This window comes from Haliotis asinina, chromosome 4 (assembly GCF_037392515.1).
Source record: "Haliotis asinina isolate JCU_RB_2024 chromosome 4, JCU_Hal_asi_v2, whole genome shotgun sequence".
NCBI lineage: Eukaryota > Metazoa > Mollusca > Gastropoda > Lepetellida > Haliotidae > Haliotis > Haliotis asinina.
Window position 1 is genome coordinate 26,215,936 of NC_090283.1, and position 21,793 is coordinate 26,237,728.

Sequence of the window (21,793 nt, forward strand, 5' to 3'; positions counted from 1 at the left end):
TTCTGTAGGAGATTTTTATGTTTGAGGTGTAGCGTGTGTAACCAGGTTCACTGAGGCATGAGGCACCTCACTCATTGTTTATTCTGAAGGATCTCAATCTTTCCATCTTTCTATGTCAACCACAAACAGAGTTTTTTTCACAGTGGCTGCCGTGCTGTGACCTGGGGTCACCATGAAATACTTGAATGTTGAGGTCGGAATCTCCAGTATGTGAGGGCTTCATGAGAGGTGTAGGGAGATAAAGGCGTTGAAGCCTGTCAGCTGTATGGGGAATTGAAAGTTTATGATATCAGTGTACAGTACAGCGTACACACTCAATCATGGCGCTTTACAATGTTAATGTGATGATGGATTTCATAGGAATATAAAGTAATTTGGTGACAAGAGGTCACATGTAAGTGTGAGCTGGGACCATTGAAATTTACTGCTATCATACTTTAAAATCTTTGAAACCTTGAAACAGCTTAATTTTTGGCATGAGGAATCAAAACCACCCTTAGTTTGGATTGAAAACGTTAGCTCAAAGCCAAGGACTTACTCTTTCAAACAAAACCAAGGAGGAGGTTTTGATCCAGCTTATGAACTGACCAAATATAGACTTAGATATAATCTTAATATTTGATATTTTCTGTTGAAATCAAGTGGGATGCAGCTGACAGACAATACCTTGCCTTGCATGTGCAGTGAAACTGTTCAAAAAGGTGTACTTGGTTGCAGAAGAACCTGGAAAGACAATAGAGTGCCATCACTGGAAGTGATGTTTGGCTGTGGCAAGGAATTATATTCATGTCCCTTATCTTGACTTACTAAGAAGGTCTAAACAACACCATATTCACACCAGACATCTTCATGGATGTGATGGTCAGGTCTACGTAACTTGTGAGTCGACAAACTGGAGATGATTATGATGCTCACTATATCAACCTCTTGTTATCCACACCTTATAGCACCACAACCTACCCACACCTTCAGCATCACCCACCCTTGCCCACCACGTTCATATGACTTCTTTGATCTGTTGCTATTAAATAGTAAGTTTTGAAACACCACTGCCCTATAAATCCTGGCCACCTTTGATTTGCAATCTGACCCTTTTCAGCCTGGCCAGATCCTCAGTCTTTTCCTGATAAGGGGGAGATTACTCTCGCTGTTTGTTTTGGTAATCGGGTACTTGGCAAGACAAACAGCTCAAGTGCTTGATATCAGGTGCTAAGTGATATATTCAATACCCTGTAATGCCCAAATTATTATCCACCATGTCTGGAGTAGGTTATGTTTACTTATGGCATGCATACCAGTGTCTATACTCATATAACAATGTATCTTGGATGAGCCAATACTGGAGGACAGATAATACTGAATGTGCAAACATGTTTGTATGGGAGACACAATGTTTGTCTCCACCATCAGTTGATGTAACATGCTTGAGATTAATGAGCAAATTGCATTGCAAGTCAGGAAATAAAGTTGGGTTGTGACATGATGGAAATATGCTACAGGTTGTTATTCATGTTTTCCCCATACAAATTCATAATCATGCCTAGTGACTGTGTTTTGCTGGATACAAGATGTGGCGTGTTATAAACAGTCAGTCACTATTATAGGATATTAATATAGCGCACATATACACACAGCTAGTACATGCTAAGGGCACTGGTATTTTTTCCCTCAATCATTGGATGTCAATCTCAGTGGCTCATCATATTACCAATCTCAACTCCTTGGGGAGTTTACAATTCTTGCAGCCTCTAGGGGCATCAAGTTGCTGCGACTTTCTCATCCTTATGAGGTATACCCATTCATAGCTGTGTGAAATGGAAGACAGTCACACTACTTTGTCCATGTATACTGCACGTTGCTGGGTGTTTGCATGTATTCATGTGGCCACCATCTGTTTACCTCAAATTTGCTGGATCACTAGCCTGACACCTTAGCCAGCTGGCCCACCATGCCCCATAGAAATAATCAGCGTTCTTATAAATTTGTCCTCAGCAACCTGTGCATGCAACCGGCAACAAACTGTATGAAGTGGTCAAGCTTGCTGACTTAGTGGACTTTGCACTGCTACTGTATCCATGTTTCATTGGTTGGTGCTCATGATTTCAATCACTGGATTGTCTTTTCCAGATGTAGTTTTTACAGTCTACCATCCAGTAGCCAAAATATTGATGAGTGTTTCACTAAACACTTGAACAAACTAAATAACTGACAAGCAAACAGACCATAAGACCTCCATATTCATGCATTTGGTCCCCCAAACTATATTACAGTTTATGTCCATCATTTGCCCAGTGATCACATTTGATTCACAATGAATATTGTTACTGATTATCTACAGTATTTGACCGCAGGGAATGCTGTCATTTATTATTTCCTGTATTTGACAAGTGTTTGTAATGAATATTGTTGTTGATTGTGACCAGTATTTCACCAGTGAAGATAGTAAATATTGTTGTTTATTTTGCAGCACGAATATGTCGCTGGGCAATGCAATATGCCGACGGTGTGGTGATGGCTTCTCCGCCACGGAACAGATCGTCAACTCCAATGGAGAAGTGTGGCATACCCAGTGTTTCGTGTGAGTTGTCATGGTGATGTTAACGTAACCGTGGTAATAGGCATAGGCTAGAGCTGTATATCAAGGATAGTCTTAATAACATTTTCACATATGTTGTTACTGTTATTAACATATATACATATATATACTATATATACATATATATACTATATATACATATATATACTATATATACATATATATACTATATATACATATATATACTATATATACATATATATACTATATATACATATATATACTATATACATGTAGTTAATCAAGATGGCACATTTTGGTTTATCAGATATGAGAAGTACTTGAAACAGCTGTCAATAATATATCTAATGGTTAAGTACACAGACTTGGGGTGAAATGTTACGTGTGATATGTCGCATAAGCCCCAGGTTTAATCACGATCATGCATCACTGATAGCACTTATAGTGATAAACATGATAAAATGATAAACATGATAAAATGAAGAAGAGAGTTGCTGTTTGTCTTATCAAGCAGGTTGTCTAAAACTGTCAGAATTCCCACAGCATTATGCTTGATAAGATTCTAGTCTAGTTTTAGGCACATTTCATCTGATAGCAACGCTTAAATATCATCCACGCATAATTTATCCATAACACAACCCCAGTGGTGATGCAGCGTTACAATCTATGGCAAAAGGTCAGAGTCATCAGAGGAAGTAGCTTTTGTGGGCCTTATTTTATGTATTTAACTGATCAGGAAAAGAGGTACATTTTAGCTAAAAATTTAGAGTAACATTGAGTTGGATAAGAAGTACTGTATTTGCCCATTAAGCATACAAATTTGAAATAATTTCAAGTTTAGAATCATTTAAAAGCTAATTTGCAATGTATCTTGAAGATTTCAGAGTTGTTTTCAGTTAATACCAGGCCTCATGGAAAGCATCTGGTGAAGTTTTTCACTAATTTAAAATAATTATTTCACAAACGTATACAACCCTTACCAACAATGGGAACCAGACAGATGTTTTTCCTGTTGTAGAATGGAGTTGTGAAAGAATACAATAAATAAACCTTGTTAACAAACACTGCTACAGTTCCACACACTCATGAAGGTCACAAACTGTGATGAACAGATCTGTTTCTAGAACAGTGGTAGATATATCCCCATACTGCTCTCCCAACACAGGACAAAGCATTTGTCACACTCCAGAGCTCTCCAAACTGTTTTTAAAACTTAATGACACTTAAATACCCCTTTCTCATACGAATCCAGTCATCTCCATGGTGCTCCTTTGTGCTGATTGATTTAATTAGGTTTTGTATGTTGAGTTATGTACATTGTTTGGCTGGATGAAAGCAAATCTGGGAACATTCCCAATGAATAGGGTGTTGTTTAAACAACCCGATTTAAAATACTGTCCCAACAATTTAATCAAACACGCCCATCTTATACGGTGAAAGTTTGTATTACATTGGCATTCAGGATGTGTCATTTAAGAACTAAGTTTTATGTGATTGATATTAAGGGTAGTTTAAGGCAGATTTAAAGTATATTTAAAGAGCATTTAGATGTCATACACGTAAAGATTTTCTTTGAAGAAAACAGTGTCTCACTTCTCATCAGGTGAATGATGAAAGGGTAAGAATATACTCTGAAACACTCTGTTCAACTAAATAAAGAAGTTAATTTCTATACATTATTGTCTTCAGATTTATGGTCATGCAGACAAATATTCTTGCAGATCCTGAATATCAAATCCCAAGCAAATTTCTATTGGATGCTCTGGCAAGTCTAGATTTCTCACTTAAAAATATATTTGCTTTTGTTTCTTTTATCGTATATGTTAAGAGACATTTGCTGAATATAATAGAGAAAAAATAAAACATGTCCAACATTACAAAACATTCATAATCATGCCAATGAACATTGCAGATTGTAGAATTTTAGCATTGTTGTGTAAAAACAGATGCACGACAGTTATATGGAGTGTTTTAAGAATAAAGTTTTCATATTTGATCTAAACTAATCCCAGTATTTCTTCCATCTTAAAAACTCACTGTTCTTCTACAGATACATGTCTTCTAGACATGTTCCCTGTCAGCACCGTCATGAATTAGTTGTGATAAAAATAAAATATGGTTTATATTTCAAACAATTATACTTATTTACTTGTATCAAAACCAGATTTGTACATGAAAAAATAGTTAATGGAGACAATTTTGTATCATGTAAGTCAATCCAGTGTAACCATGATTTGGGTCACGTTAGAGTTAACCTTCACAGGAATGACAGCCATCCAGTCTTCGTTATCTACAGGAAATCAGATCAAATCCCACTTCAGTATCATGACCCTGCCAATAATCTGTTTACGTAATTTGATATGAGGATGTGTCTTGTTTATTGGCTGTGTGCTACACTTGCTGTCATATGATAGGACCATCTTATCAAAGATTATGTGAGCCGCTCCCTACATCAACAATAATGAAGCCCCTTAGACCATGCATAATCATCTCCCTTGCAGCAATGTAGTGATAATGAACACTGTGATTTAGACGTATGTAATCATTTGTTCAGAGGGTTTTTAAATGATTATTTAAACGTGGGTTGACTGTATAGCTAATGGAGAACATGTATAGGATCTGAATGCATTGAAGTATTTATTGTAGTTTCAGTACACAGTTGATTTGATCATAAATGTTTTACTAAAAAGCTACTCCTTGGTAAGTTTTGCCTACATTCTTCAGATACGGTGATGTGGATTTAAGGGGTGCATGTGACTTCATCCATTGTCTTAAGACATTATCAGAATGACTGAAAATGTGAACATTATCTGTATTAAATGAAAATGTCATACCTATACACTCAGTGACAGTCACATAAAATTAATGTCCTTCAGGAATGAATATGTAAACAAGAAAATTAACATAATTATTTCATATGCATGTTAAATAAAGCAGCAGTGGCTCATCTCAAGAGTGATATATCAAGTCAGACAAATTCTGACATTTACTGCTGTTGGGCATATTAGAATTTAGTGCATTATGAATTTGGAGCAGTAAGGGTATGATAGTTTATTCCTCAAGACTGACCCTGATTCTTCAACCCACCTAAGACACTGACACTGTTGTACATTGTAAGGGTTAAAGGTCATGTGTAGGGTTGTGCCCATACACCCATGTTTGACAGAATGAGTGATTATGAACTGGGCCCCATGTGGCCTTCACCAATTGATATCTGACCTGATAACTCCTGAACTTGAAATGAGTGACACAAGTGCCATCATGCCATACTCCTGGGTTTTCAAGGACAAAATAGGTATGCTTGTCAAATTGGTCAATTTATGTAAGAATGGGGCAGTTACCCCATGGTGAATCAGGGTCAGAATAGTTCCCAAGATGGGATCAATACTCCATGAGAATCAGGGTCAGAATAGATCCCAAGATAGGATCATTACCCATGAGAAACAGGGTCAGAATAGGCCCCAAGATGGGATAGTTACCCTTAGAGATTCAGGGTCAGAATGTATATGCATATATAAACCCATTTAGATTGAAAAGAAGCCCACGTGAGTTGGGAGAAATCTAGACTTGCTTCATTTAATTCTTTAGCATTGCAAATAAGGCTGTTATGGAATCTTGGTTACAAGAAGCTATTCTGGTCTTCAGTATTACCCTAATGTAGCAGCTGGTTTTGCTGGGTAGCTTGGTGGACCTGGTCACATCATCGATAGGATGTGTGGTATATACAGGCCACCATCTTATAACTATGGTATTAACTGCAGTGGCGAACACCCAACAAACAAATAAACATGTATGCAAAAAGATAAGGTAGCCTTATGCCATCACCCAAACTTTGGTGTTAATGCATGGTTTTAGAAAGAATGATTGGAAATAATGTTAGAATTACATTGTGTTTAAGTGGATTGACATAATCTCACTGCGTCATCTCTAGTATCTCACATCAGTTCATATTCATGTCATATTCACGACTTAACAACTGTTTCCATGATTCATGTTCATCTCTATATATTTCATTGTAATTATTCATGGACTTGATAATACTTGTTTCTTGTAGTGTTGTACAAAAGGTATATCAATGGATTATGTACTGGCATGAGTATATGTTGTGACTGACAAGCTCACCAGTCTAGCCATAGATAAGGGTCTAACCATGTAACAGATACCAAGTAACAGATACAAGTAACAGATACAAGTAACAGATACAAGTAATAGATACCTGTCCTGAACCTAGCACAGTAGACTGGATGTCTAACTCTGCATGTGTGTGAGATTGTGGTTAACAGTCAAAATGGCGGCAACTTGGTGTTGTTGGTGGGACCCAATGCAAGGAGCATTTGTTGCCAGTTGTTGTTCAAGTAGTGCCATAAGCAACAGAAAGCTGGATCAGTTTATTTGTTTCTTAATTTTTCACTATGGCTTGATCATGAGGGAATGCAGGAAGGGAAATATACAGACCGCTGTTGCCAAGGTCAGTTTGAAGATTATTTCCTTGAAAAAAGCAGGCATATCTTTCTATACAATGGTATAAGGGTAGAAAGATCGTCTGTTCCGTGAGAAATGATATTCTGGTGTTTTCCTGACATCAACGTGCCCTGTCATATCCCATGTGTCACGGGTTTAGACATCAGCTTATTCAGGAGTGTCAGTGTGCAACTGGATTGATATCTGATTGATGGCCAGATCATTGCTCGGCATGTGAATCACTGGTTTGTTTGGTCCAAGTGGTTGATATAAACAGAATCACTACAGTGTCAAATAAAACAGATTTCCTTATCTATCCATCATGTCATCCATCCTCCATCTTTCCTGCCATCTGTCTATCTATCATCCTTCCTGCCATCCATCCAGCCATCTATCCATTAAAATCAACTATGCAATCACTGACCAGCTCCTCCTACCTAAACAGGCTACTGCATTAGCATGAAAAGCATGAGTTGCATTCAGTAACCTGAACCTAAACTAGCCCTGTAGTCTTGAGGGAATTCAGTTTTCTGTACATATATAAGCAAGACACCATGGATCATATTTCCTCAGCTCAAGCATCCACAAAAATCTAATCTCTAGTATTTTTTAAATCATTGAAATATTAAACTAATCCTCTTAGTGCTTCTTATTATTTATTGAATTGTCAGCTTGACATTACATCTAACGACCTTGAATGTCAATAAACGTGCTCATGCATGTAGCATTTTGAGGTATTTGTTTCTACTTGATTGGCTTATTTAGTTCTGCATTGTGCCGCACCATTCATTTCTCGTACTGGTTTGATGTAATACCTTTGTAGACGAGTAGATATTTATAGAATCTCTGCAGCTGTTGTACTTAAGGTCTAATTGATTTTATAACAACTGCCAGGTATTTTCGTTAAAAACAATAATTTGCACAGAGGCATTATTTGGGTAGAATTTACAACTCTACTTACATGACTCTGCTTTCATGATCATGTTTGAACATGACTGAAGTTTAATCAATTGGCTTTTCAGAAGAATTTCAAATATTTCTATTTATGCTGTGTGTCAGATGTGAAGCAAATTCTTGTTTTTAAATAAATCTCTGACAGTAGACTTGTTATGTGCTTGGATGCATTTCTAATGTCTAGAAAGTATATTTTTTAACACTATTAAATCATGAAGGCTTGAAGTTGATAAGTGTTTCTTTATTCTGTGGAAGTTCAAATGAGAACCTTGAAATCTGTCCATAATTCTCACATCCTGGAATGAGGTGTTAGCTCCCCTAATTTATTGTATCCATTCCTCATTTGGAGTTATCTCCCCATTGTTCAAAATGGAGGATTTCAAGGTTTTCAAAGAGTTATTTTGAATTCAACACCACTTGCATGTGATACTATATCCTTTATGCATCTTGTATTCACATATCTATGTATTGGTTTTGGACCATGCTTAGTAATACTCTGGCTTGGGGCTGTGTAACAATATAATCTTCATGCCATCACCCGTTTCATATCTGAATCTAACAGCAATGGATCCAGTGAGCCGCGAGGGCCCGTGTGCTCTAAATGCGGAGAGGATATTGAGGCACAGGAACAAATGGTTAACTACCACGGCCAAGTTTGGCATCCATCATGTTTTGTGTAAGTACTTGGTCTCTGATTGGTTGAAAGCCTTGTAAAAACCACTTGGATTGTCCAATCAAAATGTTATGGTGCAGGTTTGTGTTTATAAATTGTTGCAGAAGTTGTCATCTGGGTATTTGGGTCAACAGATCATCTGCATCTACATCTGCATCCCCATCCATGTTCACATTCACATCCATATCCACCTCCACACTCTATTATCCTCCAGACCTGGAACCTTAAGACCTCCAGCATCTCCGATCAAGGGTGTAATGTAACCATTTCATTATTGTAAATACCCTGGACTTAGACTTGAGTGTTATGTATCATGAGCACATATTACAGTCGTTCACCCTGAGAAGATCCACGTTTGAAATGATCCCAACTAGCCCATGCTTGTCATAAGATCAGGATCAGGATCATCAGGTGGTCAGGGTCACTGACTTGATATTGTATCCCAGTTGCACAAATGGATGTTCATACTGTTGATCACTGGATTGTCTTTTGCAGACTTGATTATTTAGAGACCATCTTCGTATAGATGGAGTAATTACTTAGAGCGGCATAAAACTAAACTAGCTCATTCACAATGACATTCATCCAATCAAAAAAACGTTAGAAATGGCAATGTCGCTGAAGCCAAAGTTTGTAGATGACTCCAGGGTATTTATGTTGATAGTATGTAGACATTACCCTTGACCACCTAGGGTGCATTATTCTCTGCATCTGCGGTGGTTTCAGTCAGATCCTGCTGTATAGGCAGCTAGATGGGGATCAGATGGCCACAGTGTCTCACTGTCAAGAGCTAACTGTGGAGTAGTCACCTTGATATGTTGGCTGACGCCAGAACCACATGTGCCTTGAATCCATGCTCATACTTTCAACCACTGGTTCGTCTGGTTCAGATTTGATAACATTCTGTAATACACCCACTACCTGCCTATCAGCCCATTCACTTCCCTACACAATTGTTCAACCGACTCTGTAGATTCACAATTCTTACCCCAAAAGAATATTATTAAAATTTTGAATGTATAATACATACCGTGTTTCAATCTTTGTCATAGTGTATGTCTTCACAAATTAACATCATCCTTTGCAGTTTTCAGATGTAGTGTTAAGTGTGTAAGATAGATGTAAATAATTTGTAGTAGTTTAGATTATTTCGTTTAGAAATTGTTAGATTTTGGTTTGGTGCTGGTGTCTCTGCTGATATAGCTTGGCTTCGTTTCTGCACTGCTTCTAAACATTCTCATGGTCTTCATCATTTTGTGTCATTCAGTGTCATTCAGGTTTAAGAAAGATGTGTGTTGTACAGCCTGATCTTCATCTTTTGTGACTTTCATTGCACATCCATGTTGTTTTTGTGTGCTAAAGTTTTGAATCTAATGTGTGTGTTGAATTTTTGAAACTATATCATTAGTTAGACGTAAGTAGAAAAATATAAATTAACATAATACAAGCAGCATTGGAGGTAAGGAGGCTTGCATAAATAAATCATTTAGAGGTAGGTTCTGCAACTCATGCAAAATGTACTTATAGAATATCGTCCACACCAAATTCTCAACTGGCCTGAACATGGCTGTCAGCTTCATTGTCAGTAAAGGGGCAGTGTGGTAGCCCAGTGGTCAAGGCTTGTCATGCCAAACACCCGGGTCTGATTCCCTTCATGGGCTTAAGGAGTGAAGTCCATTTCTGGTATACCCTGCCATGATATTGCTAAAAGCGACAAACTGAACGTTATTTAGGACTAGCTGGGCCTACTAGACCAAACAGTCAAGAATAAATATTTAACTTGAAATGCTTCATCAGTTAAAATGTATGTTTTGATTTACAAGAATGATGCCATTCGGAGATTGGTCCATTTTTGCTCATTTTTGACTAAGCTGACGAGAGGATTGGGAGGTCAGAATGGTGGTCACGTGGGAAGACATTCTCACATCACATGGCCTTGTGTCATTGTACCCAGCAGGTGGATCGATGCTCACACTGTCATCCACTGGTTTGTGGTAGCATGCTCACATGATATAGCTGTGATGATATGCTGTGAACCCCATTCACCCACTTACACAATACTGGTATGATAGAATACTTTTGAAATGTCATAGTTATGTATTGCCTTTTCGTAGACCTCAACAGTAATTCTTTTTTGAAGAATTATATTTTACCTGATATTTTGACAATATATTTGAAAACATGATGGCAAACATTCAATAGTCATTTTCATTTCACAGTAGGTCTGATGTTTTTACAAAATATTGGAAAGCATAAATTTGAAAATGTCAGCATGACTTGACTAGCCTGCATGTTTCAGGAAGTTCTGTATCCATGGTGACAAAATCAATAATTACAAAATTTTTGTTTTGTCAGCTGTGCCCAGTGCTTCCAGCCATTCCCTGATGGAATTTTCTATGAGGTATGTTCCAGTTTCCTCAAACATGAATTCATAGCCTCCACCAGACCTTCTCTACATGTTTTATCAATTATAGGGATCATGACCGTAACAGCCATTCACAGAATGTATTGCCAGTCTGGCACAGTAATTGATTGTGTTTGCTCTGCTAACTGATGTAACAGGTTACGTGACCATTAAGTGAATCAACAATAATGTTTGTTGCACTTGTGTTAAATTGATCGGAAGACAAGGGATTACATAGCGGCAACCTGTTGCAGTTTGGTTAGAGCAGTTTTGACTGGTTGTTATAAGCATAGGGGAACAATCGTCTTATGAACCACAATTTGCTTTGAAGAGTTGTGTCCCTTGATTGAAGTGACTGAGTTTATTTGTACACTGCACTCAGCAATATTCCAGCTATATGGCAGTGATCTATAAATAATCCAGTCAGGGCTGGATAGTCCAGTGATCAACACCATGAGCATCAATCTGCACATTTTGTAACCGATAACATGTGTCAACCAAGTTGGCGTGTCTGGCCACTGGATCCCATTAGTCGCCTCTTACAACAAGCAGAGTCGCCTTTTATGGCAAGCATGGCTTGCTGAAAGCCTATTGTACCCCAGATCTTCACAAGTTCTTGACTGATTCAGTGAGTGATTGACTTTAGTGTTATGCGCATTTAGCAGTATTCAAGCAATATCACAGTGATGGGACACCAGAAATGGGTTTCACACATTGTACCCATGTGGGGAATCGAACCCAAGTGTTGCCACATTTTCTTTACTTTGGTGGACCTTCTTGGACATACTTGCTTTAGGAATTCAGAGAAAACTGTCAAAATCCAGAAAGTTGTCAGCACCAGCTTGTTCATTTACCATCAACTCAATAACCGTTGTCTAAAGTGGATATTTCTTCAGGTTCGATGAGTGCCGTTTTAGGCAGCTTCCACTGTAGTGTGTGTTTATATAGCAAAGGTAGTTGACTGGGTTTAGGACGAGGTTGGGTGGCCTGGTGGTTAATTTGCTCATCACAATTGGAGGGAACAGTGCATTGTATTGTATGTATGTATCACTTTTTAAACTGAAATGATTTTTATGACAAGTTGAGAACAATGACAGTATAACCATGTTGACCCAGCATTGTTCCTTTGTTTCAGTATGAAGGCAGGAAGTATTGTGAACGTGACTTCCAAGTACTCTTTGCTCCCTGCTGCGGATGCTGTGGTGAGTCACAGATACACAGACACTGTAGCAGCGGTCAGTGTGTGGAGATCCAGTAGAGTGACCGGGTTAGAGTAGTGAACCTCTGATGTCCCCATTCCACAAAGCTGAGTGCTGAGGTGATCGCCACTCCTAGACTTTAACACTGGTGTACCGTTGCCTTATTATGCACATCACTTTATGGAACAACCACTGCCATATAGCTGGAATATTGCTGAGTGTGGCATAAAGCTAAACTCACTCATACACTCATTTAGTCACTTGATGGAACAGGACAGGGACCTGAGGCTCCTTTCACGAAGCAACCTTACTAAGGTTAACCTTAGGTTAACTCCTATTCTTTAACAAAGGGGTGAAAACAACCTATTGCCTGATGTCAAGTCAAGTGTATTTTTCTGCCTGGGAAAGTCTGGGTGTGATCTCAATATAACACAGTACTCCTTTGAAACAATACATTTTGCAATATATAGCAAATTTGTTGATAACTGCTATTGTTTAAGTTAAAATCTACACTGTGGCAGACATATTTGCCAAGTCCTTTGTAATTAATTGGTAAAACAGCCTACTTGACGTACAATGAACTTATCAAAAATCTGATTTAATTTTCACTGCTATTATCACAACCATAAATATATTTTTGGGACTCGTCATGGATTTTTGAAACCCCAAAGCGTATATATTGCAGGTCAAATAACTGTGTTATATGCAGATTTTTGTTTGTGGAGAGATCTGCGTCAATGACGTGATTCTTCCGATCCCAAAATAGTAGCCATTGTCTGATTGGTTAAATCTGTTTAACCCTCTCGCGTTTGATTGGGCGGTCATTGGTCGCTCAAAGGTTACCTGACGCGACCTTCTACTAGGTTTTGTTAGACTCATTGGTGGAGTGTAACGAAATACACTAAGACTAAGTTTACTTAGACTGCAGGGCCCTGCCCTTGAAGCATGGATTCACATCTGGCAATAACATTGCTTACATTCTGTCAGGTGTTTTCTTATCCACACTGTCAACCAATGGTTTGAAAATATGAACTGGTTATATTTTATTTGACACCTTTATCTACAACTTCAAAACTCCCTATGAGAATTGCTGTTTTCATCGTCTGCTTTATGATCAGTATGCTCTTCCAGGTGAGTTCATCATCGGCCGCGTCATCAAGGCAATGAACAACAGCTGGCACCCAGACTGCTTCCGCTGTGAGCTGTGCACTGGAGCCCTCGCTGATATCGGCTTCGTCAAGAACGCCAACCGGGCACTGTGTCGAGAATGTAATGCCAAAGAAAAAGCCAAAGGACTTGGCAAATATGTCTGCCACAAATGCCAGTATGTCAAATCGTTTTACAGATTTAGAAATGTCCAAAGGAGAATGCTTTTGGTTTTTAAACTTGAAAGTCAAAGTCAAATTGTTAGGTTGTTGAACACCCACACCCCATCCAGAAATATAAAATCAGATTCAGATATCAAGCATTCTAATCCTGATGTGGAAATTCCACAAGAGTTCTAACACTTGTTAAGGCATTTCTGGTGCAAATTTAACCTGTGTCCGTAACAAGTCATTGAGGGCTGTAAGAGTTGTCCCCCTTTAATCACCAATTCTGTAGAACTTGGCAATAATTATTTACCACATTGGATGTGCATGTCATTTGAGTCGCATATTGTATGTAAAAATGCTTTGGTTTCTAAAGAGATTTTGTGAATCCCATGAATTAATTGGGTCAGTCCTTTGGCAAACAGCCACTTGTTACGACCATTGTCTATACCAGGCACATTCAACAGCTTACAGTCCAATATTTTCCTTTCAAAAAGATATAAATTGTTCATATTTCATCAAAACCTTTTATTCTTTTATAAAATAAAAACACTGAAATATCTTAAGATAAACAAAATGAACTACTGAACAATTTATTATAAACAAATATATCATTTCCGTTACATCACAGAGTGGATGAAACAGACAAAAACAGTCATAAATTTGAAAATCATTCGGGTTTCCCCATTTATTGTGGTGTGAGGTGAATGACAAAATAATCCATGTATTTTGAAGAGTTTTGTTATGTTCAGTGTTGCAAAATATTATCACTGGAAATTCTTTATCACTCTTTCGCAGTGACATGTTTCTTTGCTCTGTTTGTTTCAGCTCGATAATCGAGGAGGGTCACATCAAGTTCAAAGGGGAGGCATATCACCCCTATCACTTCAATTGCCACTCCTGTGGGTACGTACTCAATCCCCACGGGGACATGTGGTGCCAGCACAACTAATTTTAGTCTGACCCTGAAGCAAATATATCCAAGAAATCCCATGCAAGTCTAGAAAATGTGGCAAGTCTAGATTTCCACAGAAAATGAAGAAAGTCTCAGGGCTTCTTTTCATTATAATATTTTATATTATTATCATTATTGTACTGTGAGCTTTTTTCTGTAAAATATGTTTATTTCAGAGACTAGTTGTTAGTCTAGCCAGATAAGGGAACCTGTGAGGATTCAGGGATAAAATTGGTTATGGATGGGTTGATGTAATGGCTCAGGTCATGTGGCTTGGTGTCTTGGACAATAAATCTTCTTTTGATTGAGCATACACCCCGAAACGTGTTATCCACAATAAAATTTGATATCCATAAATCTGGCTTTTCTTATGTCTTGGTCAATAGTCTGTAGATTTATGGTGTAGAGCTTTGTCCACAGGAATTAGGACTACACTCTTTTCACTACAACAAAACAGATGTCTAATAGAGGATATTGGTGCAAGATTAATGTAACTATATAGATCAATGCTTATGCTGTCGATCACTGGATTGTCCAGGCCAGATGTGAATATTTACAGACCAGAGTCATATAAAGTGAATATTTTTACGTGCAGCATTAACCATCAAGCCAACTCGTATGTCAATGTCTGTGATTGTTATTCCAGCCAGGAGCTCCAGTCTGATGCCAGGGAGAAGGGAAATGAACTGTACTGTCTACGCTGTCATGACAAGATGGGTATACCCATCTGTGGAGCTTGTAGGTATGTAATATCTTTAACACACCATGATGTGGGTCTTTCATGCAAATATTTCCCCATGTGCTTCTATTTTGTTTCAGGTTTTCTAAAATTAATTTGTTTGGAAAAATGAGTTAATCACTTGAAAAGGTATAGGTGTTAGTGGATTGGAAACTGTTACCAGGTTTACTGGAAGCAGATTAGTTTTTACAATGTCTGTCAAATATCTAACACAAGACTAAACAATAAAAATTGAATTGTCTGTTCCAGACGTCCTATAGAAGAACGTGTGGTCCATGCACTCGGCAAGTCCTGGCATGTCGAGGTGAGATACTGCTGTCGTGAAAACATTCCCTACCTCCAGGCACATCTTACAACTAGAAATAACTGTGATAACTTTTGCTGATTTTAAGTTGTAAAACTTATTCTGTTTGATTATCATGCGTATATATGTGTTTGTGAGAATTCATGCATGGCTACCCGTGAAGATCTGGGTAAGATTTCATCTTCAGTAACCCATGCTTGTCGTAAGAGGCGACTAACGGGATTGGGTGGTGATGCTCACTGCCTTGGTTGACATGTGTCATTGTATCCCAGTTGCATGGATTGATACTTATGCTGTTGATCACTGGAGTGTCTGGTCCAGATTCATTTATTAACAATCTGCTGCCATATTTGCTTAGTGTGTTGTAAAAAGGAAACAAACCATTATGCATGAGTGCGCGTCAGTTAAAATTTCCATAAGGAGTTTGTTGCTTGTACGATTCTGATGTGCAATCAGCATTTCTGAATTAAGTTGTAATAATTGTCAGTATGTATATCCATGCTCAGGGTCACTTTGTTCTGTTGTGTTTAAATGGGTTTTCCGTTTCTTGCAGCATTTTGTTTGTGCCAAGTGTGAGAAGCCGTTCCTGGGTACCCGGCATTATGAGAAGAAGGGTTTGGCCTACTGTGAACTCCACTACCATCAAGTGAGTCCTTCGTCTCACATCACCATTACAGCAGCATCGTGGATATTCCATTGTACTTGTTGTTGTATGCGCAGACAGAGGTAGGGGTGGCGAGGTTCCATAGTGGTTAAAGCATTGGTTCATCACACCAAACAGCCAGGTTCAGTTCCGCATTTAATGTGTCCCCACTGTAGTATTGCTGGAATATTGCAAAGAGCAGCTTAAAACCGTGCTCACTCCACTGAGAGGCATCTTGTCTACCCATTGAAGGCATTGTGTCTCCATATTTAGAAGTGTTGTGGCATCCAGTCTCCATAGTTAGAGGCATTGTGTCCTGCCAACTGAGAGGTATCGTGTCTCCCACACTGAGAGGAATTATGTCTCCTGCATTGAGAGGTATCTTATCTACGTATTTAGAGGTATCCAGTTTCTGTATTTAGAGGTATTGTGTCCCCCGCAATTGAGAGGTGTCTTGTCCCCCACATTGAGGTATCTCGTCTGCGTATTTAGAGGTATCATGTCTCCATTATAAGAGGTTTTGTTGATGTCAGTCTTAAGGATTGAAGGATTGAAAGGATTGATGGTCAGTAGTATCGTCGATGGGAAGAATTGTCAGTAATTACTTATGAAAACTGTGAAAATAATATCACACTTAAACTATTGATATGAAAAAAGTTTTAATTGTCCCAAATAATTCACAGACATATGTTTATTCCAAGGCTGCTTCTGATGCTGTTTTGTTAATCCACACGTAGATGTGCAACCACTTGCCATTGCAGTGGAATATCTTGTTTTGGGGATTCTCCAATATGTATCAATAATCAATCGATTTTCCATTAATGGTTATCATTCTCTGTGAAGTATATCAATAGCCAAAGTTATAAAGTTTACCACTTTAATATGTAGAGTATGTAATTTTCATTGCCGTGTCCTGTTTTTTTCAGCTGTTTGGTAACATCTGTTTTGTGTGCAACAACATCATCAACGGGGATGGTAAGAGGAAACAGACATTATCTCATTATACATTCAAAATGCATCAGATTCTCTTGTTTATAACAGTTGATCAATAGATTCTCAGAATTTTGTGAAGTAAACGTCTCATTTGCAGATTGTTTTGGTTTTGATGTTTTAATCAGTAGATTCTGAAATCATATTTGCAAAATAAAAATCATTGCAAATTATATCTAAGGAATCTCAGTGGGTGGAAGGAGTATGAGAACTTTAGAGTTTCTGTAGCTTCTAATTCAGTCAGTTTCCTTGACACTTTACCTTCATTTTAAGATGAAAATGCATGAACACGTGAAGATCTGGGTTAGGACTGATCTTCAGTAACCCATGTTTGTCGTAAGAGGCAACTGACGGGATAGGTTTGTCAGGCTCATTTACTTGGTTGACACATTTCATCATGTCATCAGTTGCATAGACTGATGCTCATGCTGTTGATCACTGGTATGTCTGGTCCTGTCTTGAGTACATATCTCTACCATATATCAGGAATATTGCTCATAGTGCCCATGTGCCCCCATGAGCATGAGACGTTCTTTGCTAAGCAACAGATAGCATTAATGAGGTTTGTGACATCACTTCATATGTTTTGGAAAATGCATTGACTGCCTTGTTCCATGATGTAGTCTTAGTGCTAAGATGTTCATAACTCTCACAGACCTTTTAAAGACATACACATGAGGATGATGACTAGTGAAATCATATTTCTGTTTCCAGTGTTCAGTGCCTTCAACAAAGCCTGGTGTGTCAACCATTTTGCCTGTTCCATCTGCGACCGCAAGATGAGTCAGAAGTAAGTAGATCTCATCTTGTGGAAGTTCCAGTTCCTTTTTGTGAAGCAACAGGCACAGGTTTTGTTCGTGCTGTCATTATTCACAGTCATTGTCCAAACACAGTTATTGACAGCCTGGAATTTCACTTTAAACTTAATATATCTCCTCTCAAGGATTCATCCGTTTTGTGAATTTGTATGTTCTTGTAAAGATTAATCAAAGGTCAAGGTCAGCATTGAATTTTTTGTAAAACATGGCATGAAACATCACTGTGAATTGTTCATATTTTCACCAGCAAACTCTTGTGGTTAATCATACCCTACAGATCTGTTACCCTTGGAATATCATAGGAAACATAATTGCCAAGTGAGTACACATTGGCTTACATGTAAATACACATTGGCTCCAATAATTATCTGAAGCCCTGTCACCTGCTTGGTTTGCAGTCTGGGGGAAGAAAACTCACTTTTCCATGTGTATATTTTCAGAACCAAGTTCTTTGAATTTGATCTGAAGCCTGTATGCAAATTTTGCTACGATCGTTTCCCGGGCGAACTGAAGAAGCGGCTGAAGAAAGCTTACGATGAAGCAGCAAAGAAGTGAACATTACACAATCATCAGGAGGATGCCTCAGCAATGTCTAGTCTACCGTTCACAAGGGGAGACCACTCACCTTGTCAAGGGAGACTATTCTGTTGACTTTGCATGCAAGTTCGGTTTTGAGAAAGCTGATTTGACAGTCAGCTTTTTATGTCATAATAGACTGGTCTTAGTCAGATCATAGCACGAAGGACAAACCTAGGTCTAGATTAAACATATAATGGCATGTGATACATTTTTATGCTATTTATTTGAAGGAGCATTTACAAAAACATGGTACTGTTGTATTCAAGTGTATGTTTGTATTTTTAAGCATGTTCCGAGTATATTACCATTGTATTGTCTCAGTAAAATCTCACTCATTGTGCAGGTGCTCATTATAGAATCTTCATCAACTACATCAACCTTTGATTTTTAATTTCTACACTGAAAACCAAACATTTGTAGAAACTCTTATTTAGATGTAAAATTGTCTTAAATTTTATGAATAATGTGATGAAAGTAGATTTCAATAATTGTTACATTTTAGAGATAAAATGTACCTGTTTTCAAGTCTGTCAGAAATATGCAACCTCTCAGGTATCATTCCAGGAAATGTCTCTTTTTTTGGTATGGATTTCAGAAAGGTATTTCATTGTTAGAATCTATCTACTGACGTGAGATTTTGTCGTTCATTTCTTGTTATGAAAGTTAGACAGATGAATTATGACAGGAAGAATGAAGGGAAATTAAAGCCAATGTGTGTGTGACACATTGAAACTTATATAGCTGCTGTCAGTGACATCTTTCACACCTACGTCACACAAGCTACCAGGCTAGATTGATATGAAGCTTTATTGGTTGGAAAACTTCCAGGAAATATTTGAACTGGTAGAGGCAATTCAGCTTCTTTATTCCTCAAGGATTAATTTGGCATCAAGTGGGAGGGGGGAATCATTTCTCAAAACATTTCTTAGTAGATAGTTCTTAAACTTGGAACTAAGTGATTTTTAATTTAATTTTCAGTCTACACATTTTATCAGTGTAAGGAAATCAGTGCCTTGATTGTTCTAAGGCTGTCATCTTGTCTTTCATATGATACCGTATGCAATGGAGATCTGACTTAAGAATGTTCAGGAATTTCTCCAGATTGTAAAGTCTAAGAGCAATAAAACTGACATATATTTCAAGCATTGTCCAGGTGGAACTGATAAAGGACTGTTTCTGCCTTATGTGTATATTGTTTACATTGATCCAGGTGTGAACAGTTCGAAGTCTTTGCTGGGGCAGAGGGGTAGCTCAGTGGGTAAGGCATTCACTTGTCACATAGAAGACCTGGGTTCAATTCCCAACATGGGTACAACATGTGAAGCCCATCGTTGGTGTCCCTGTCATGATATTGCTGGGATATTGCTAAAAGTGGTGTATACCCCAACCCACTCCTTGCGATATTTGGACATTGATTTACTATAATCTTTACAATACATAAAGATAAGATAATCTGTGATTGATGTTATCATGGATTTTTAAAATAAATTACATGAATCAGACACTACCTCATGCATTGTTTCATCTTACGCTACTGTGGTACCAGAATATGACCTTATAATTTGGTCAAGAGAAGAAGTTATCATCTGTAAGGATTTTGTAATCAAGGATGAGAAACTTACATAATTCCCTATGGTTTTTTATGAAAAAAATTGTTTTGGGGAAAAGGAAAGATTGTAAAGAATCCGCCAACATAGCATAAACATTTTGGGAATAATATTAACTTCAAAGAATGTTTTTTTATGGGTTATTGATAGCGTTATATTTTTTAAATGTGAAATTAACAAGTGTGTGTAATTCATCTGCTAACTTGGAGGTTTCATCCTTGATAATCTCCCTCTAGATGCATCTATGGCTCAGACCAATAATTTAATTACCTCTCAGTGCAACTTAGATTTTGGTGGAAGCCATACAGACAAATTGACCAGTATGAAACTTTGAAATAATATGTCTTTCAGAGTATCTCTGCATCATTTGTGTTGCTAACTTCAATCGGTTAAATAATTTAAGAGGCAAAAGTAGGTTGTGATTGGTATGCTCAACTTCACAGTATAGACATTTGATTTTATAAATGAAACAGCCAAGGGAGGTAATAAGATCATAGGGCCGAGCCATAGATTCATCAAGGGTATAGTTTAGACTGTGGTTCATAGGTCCAGACCCACCAACCCATGGGCAACCCAAGGTGCACAACACTATAACCATGTTTCATTAATCAGTTTACGTTAAATATGTATTCTCAGCTCCTTGGAGAGAGTTACAACTTGCTGTCAGAGCTTTGGAGTCGGTGCTTTTGGTGATTCCAATGAAACAACAAACTTTGTACATGTTGGTTCATTCTCATAAAAAATTACATAGTTTCAATAGTGACTTGAATTATGAAATATTCAAATCATTCTTGAAGAGATTATGATATGATCATGTTAGTCCACAAAACATGTTAAATGAAGGATAATACAGGATGAGAAGTTTCAAAATTGTGCAGATCTGATTGCACTGGGGTCATTTTTGTGCATGTCTAAATCTGAAGAGGAAGACCCCCCCCCCACCCCACCCCCCGCATCTCATTTTCCTCTTTTTTTTCTCTCATCCCTGAATGATTCCCTCCCTGGTACCTAGTTAGTTCAAGTCTGATGAAACAAGAATATTTTGTGTAAGTGACCAAAGCATGAATTGTAAATAGTTTAAGAACTTATCAGCTTATCAGAACATCAGCACCATGTTACATTGTTACTGATAGATTCATTTGTGAGTATGGAGACTCTTCAAGTCAGACATGTGTGCTTACGTCATATATATCATTCATGACAACAGTTACCCCTGGTACATGTTGCTTCTGACCCCATGCATGGCTTTACGAATAAATGGGCTGTTACTATAGAAACATGTTCGTTGTTTTTTAGAGTTTGCAAAATCATCTTCAAATACATACAGTTCCTCAATTCTTCCTCAATTCAAACATAATGGTTGATGATAGGAATTGGTCTACAGCTCCCATTGATGATCACAGCTTGTATACAGAGTGGCCACTTTCAAGTGATCAAGATAAGACTGCACTTCAATACAGGATGACATGTAGGAATTGTCAGTGAATTTGTTAATGTTCAGTGAAGTTGAGATTCTTGTCGTCATTATCATCATGAAAACACTTATGTGGCATTCCAGTCCAAAAGTACTGCTCAGTAGCGCTCTCCAAACTACAATACA

At 37.9% G+C, this 21,793-nt stretch overlaps 1 protein-coding gene across 3 annotated transcripts in view; it reads left to right on the top strand.

Annotated features, from left to right (window-relative positions):
- LOC137281428 (LIM and senescent cell antigen-like-containing domain protein 1) overlaps positions 1–21,470 on the top strand; it is a 43,588-nt gene extending 22,118 nt beyond the window's left edge. For all 3 annotated transcript variants that reach the window (XM_067812648.1, XM_067812647.1, XM_067812646.1), the window contains exons 2-12: positions 2,468–2,578; positions 11,001–11,046; positions 12,185–12,251; positions 13,380–13,572; positions 14,387–14,464; positions 15,160–15,255; positions 15,502–15,556; positions 16,110–16,202; positions 17,126–17,174; positions 17,904–17,979; positions 18,448–21,470. In XM_067812648.1, the coding sequence (XP_067668749.1) occupies positions 2,468–2,578; positions 11,001–11,046; positions 12,185–12,251; positions 13,380–13,572; positions 14,387–14,464; positions 15,160–15,255; positions 15,502–15,556; positions 16,110–16,202; positions 17,126–17,174; positions 17,904–17,979; positions 18,448–18,562 (979 nt within the window). In that variant the 3' untranslated portion in view covers positions 18,563–21,470. The remainder of the gene's footprint in view (positions 1–2,467; positions 2,579–11,000; positions 11,047–12,184; positions 12,252–13,379; positions 13,573–14,386; positions 14,465–15,159; positions 15,256–15,501; positions 15,557–16,109; positions 16,203–17,125; positions 17,175–17,903; positions 17,980–18,447) is intronic.
- Positions 21,471–21,793: the final 323 nt, after the last annotated feature.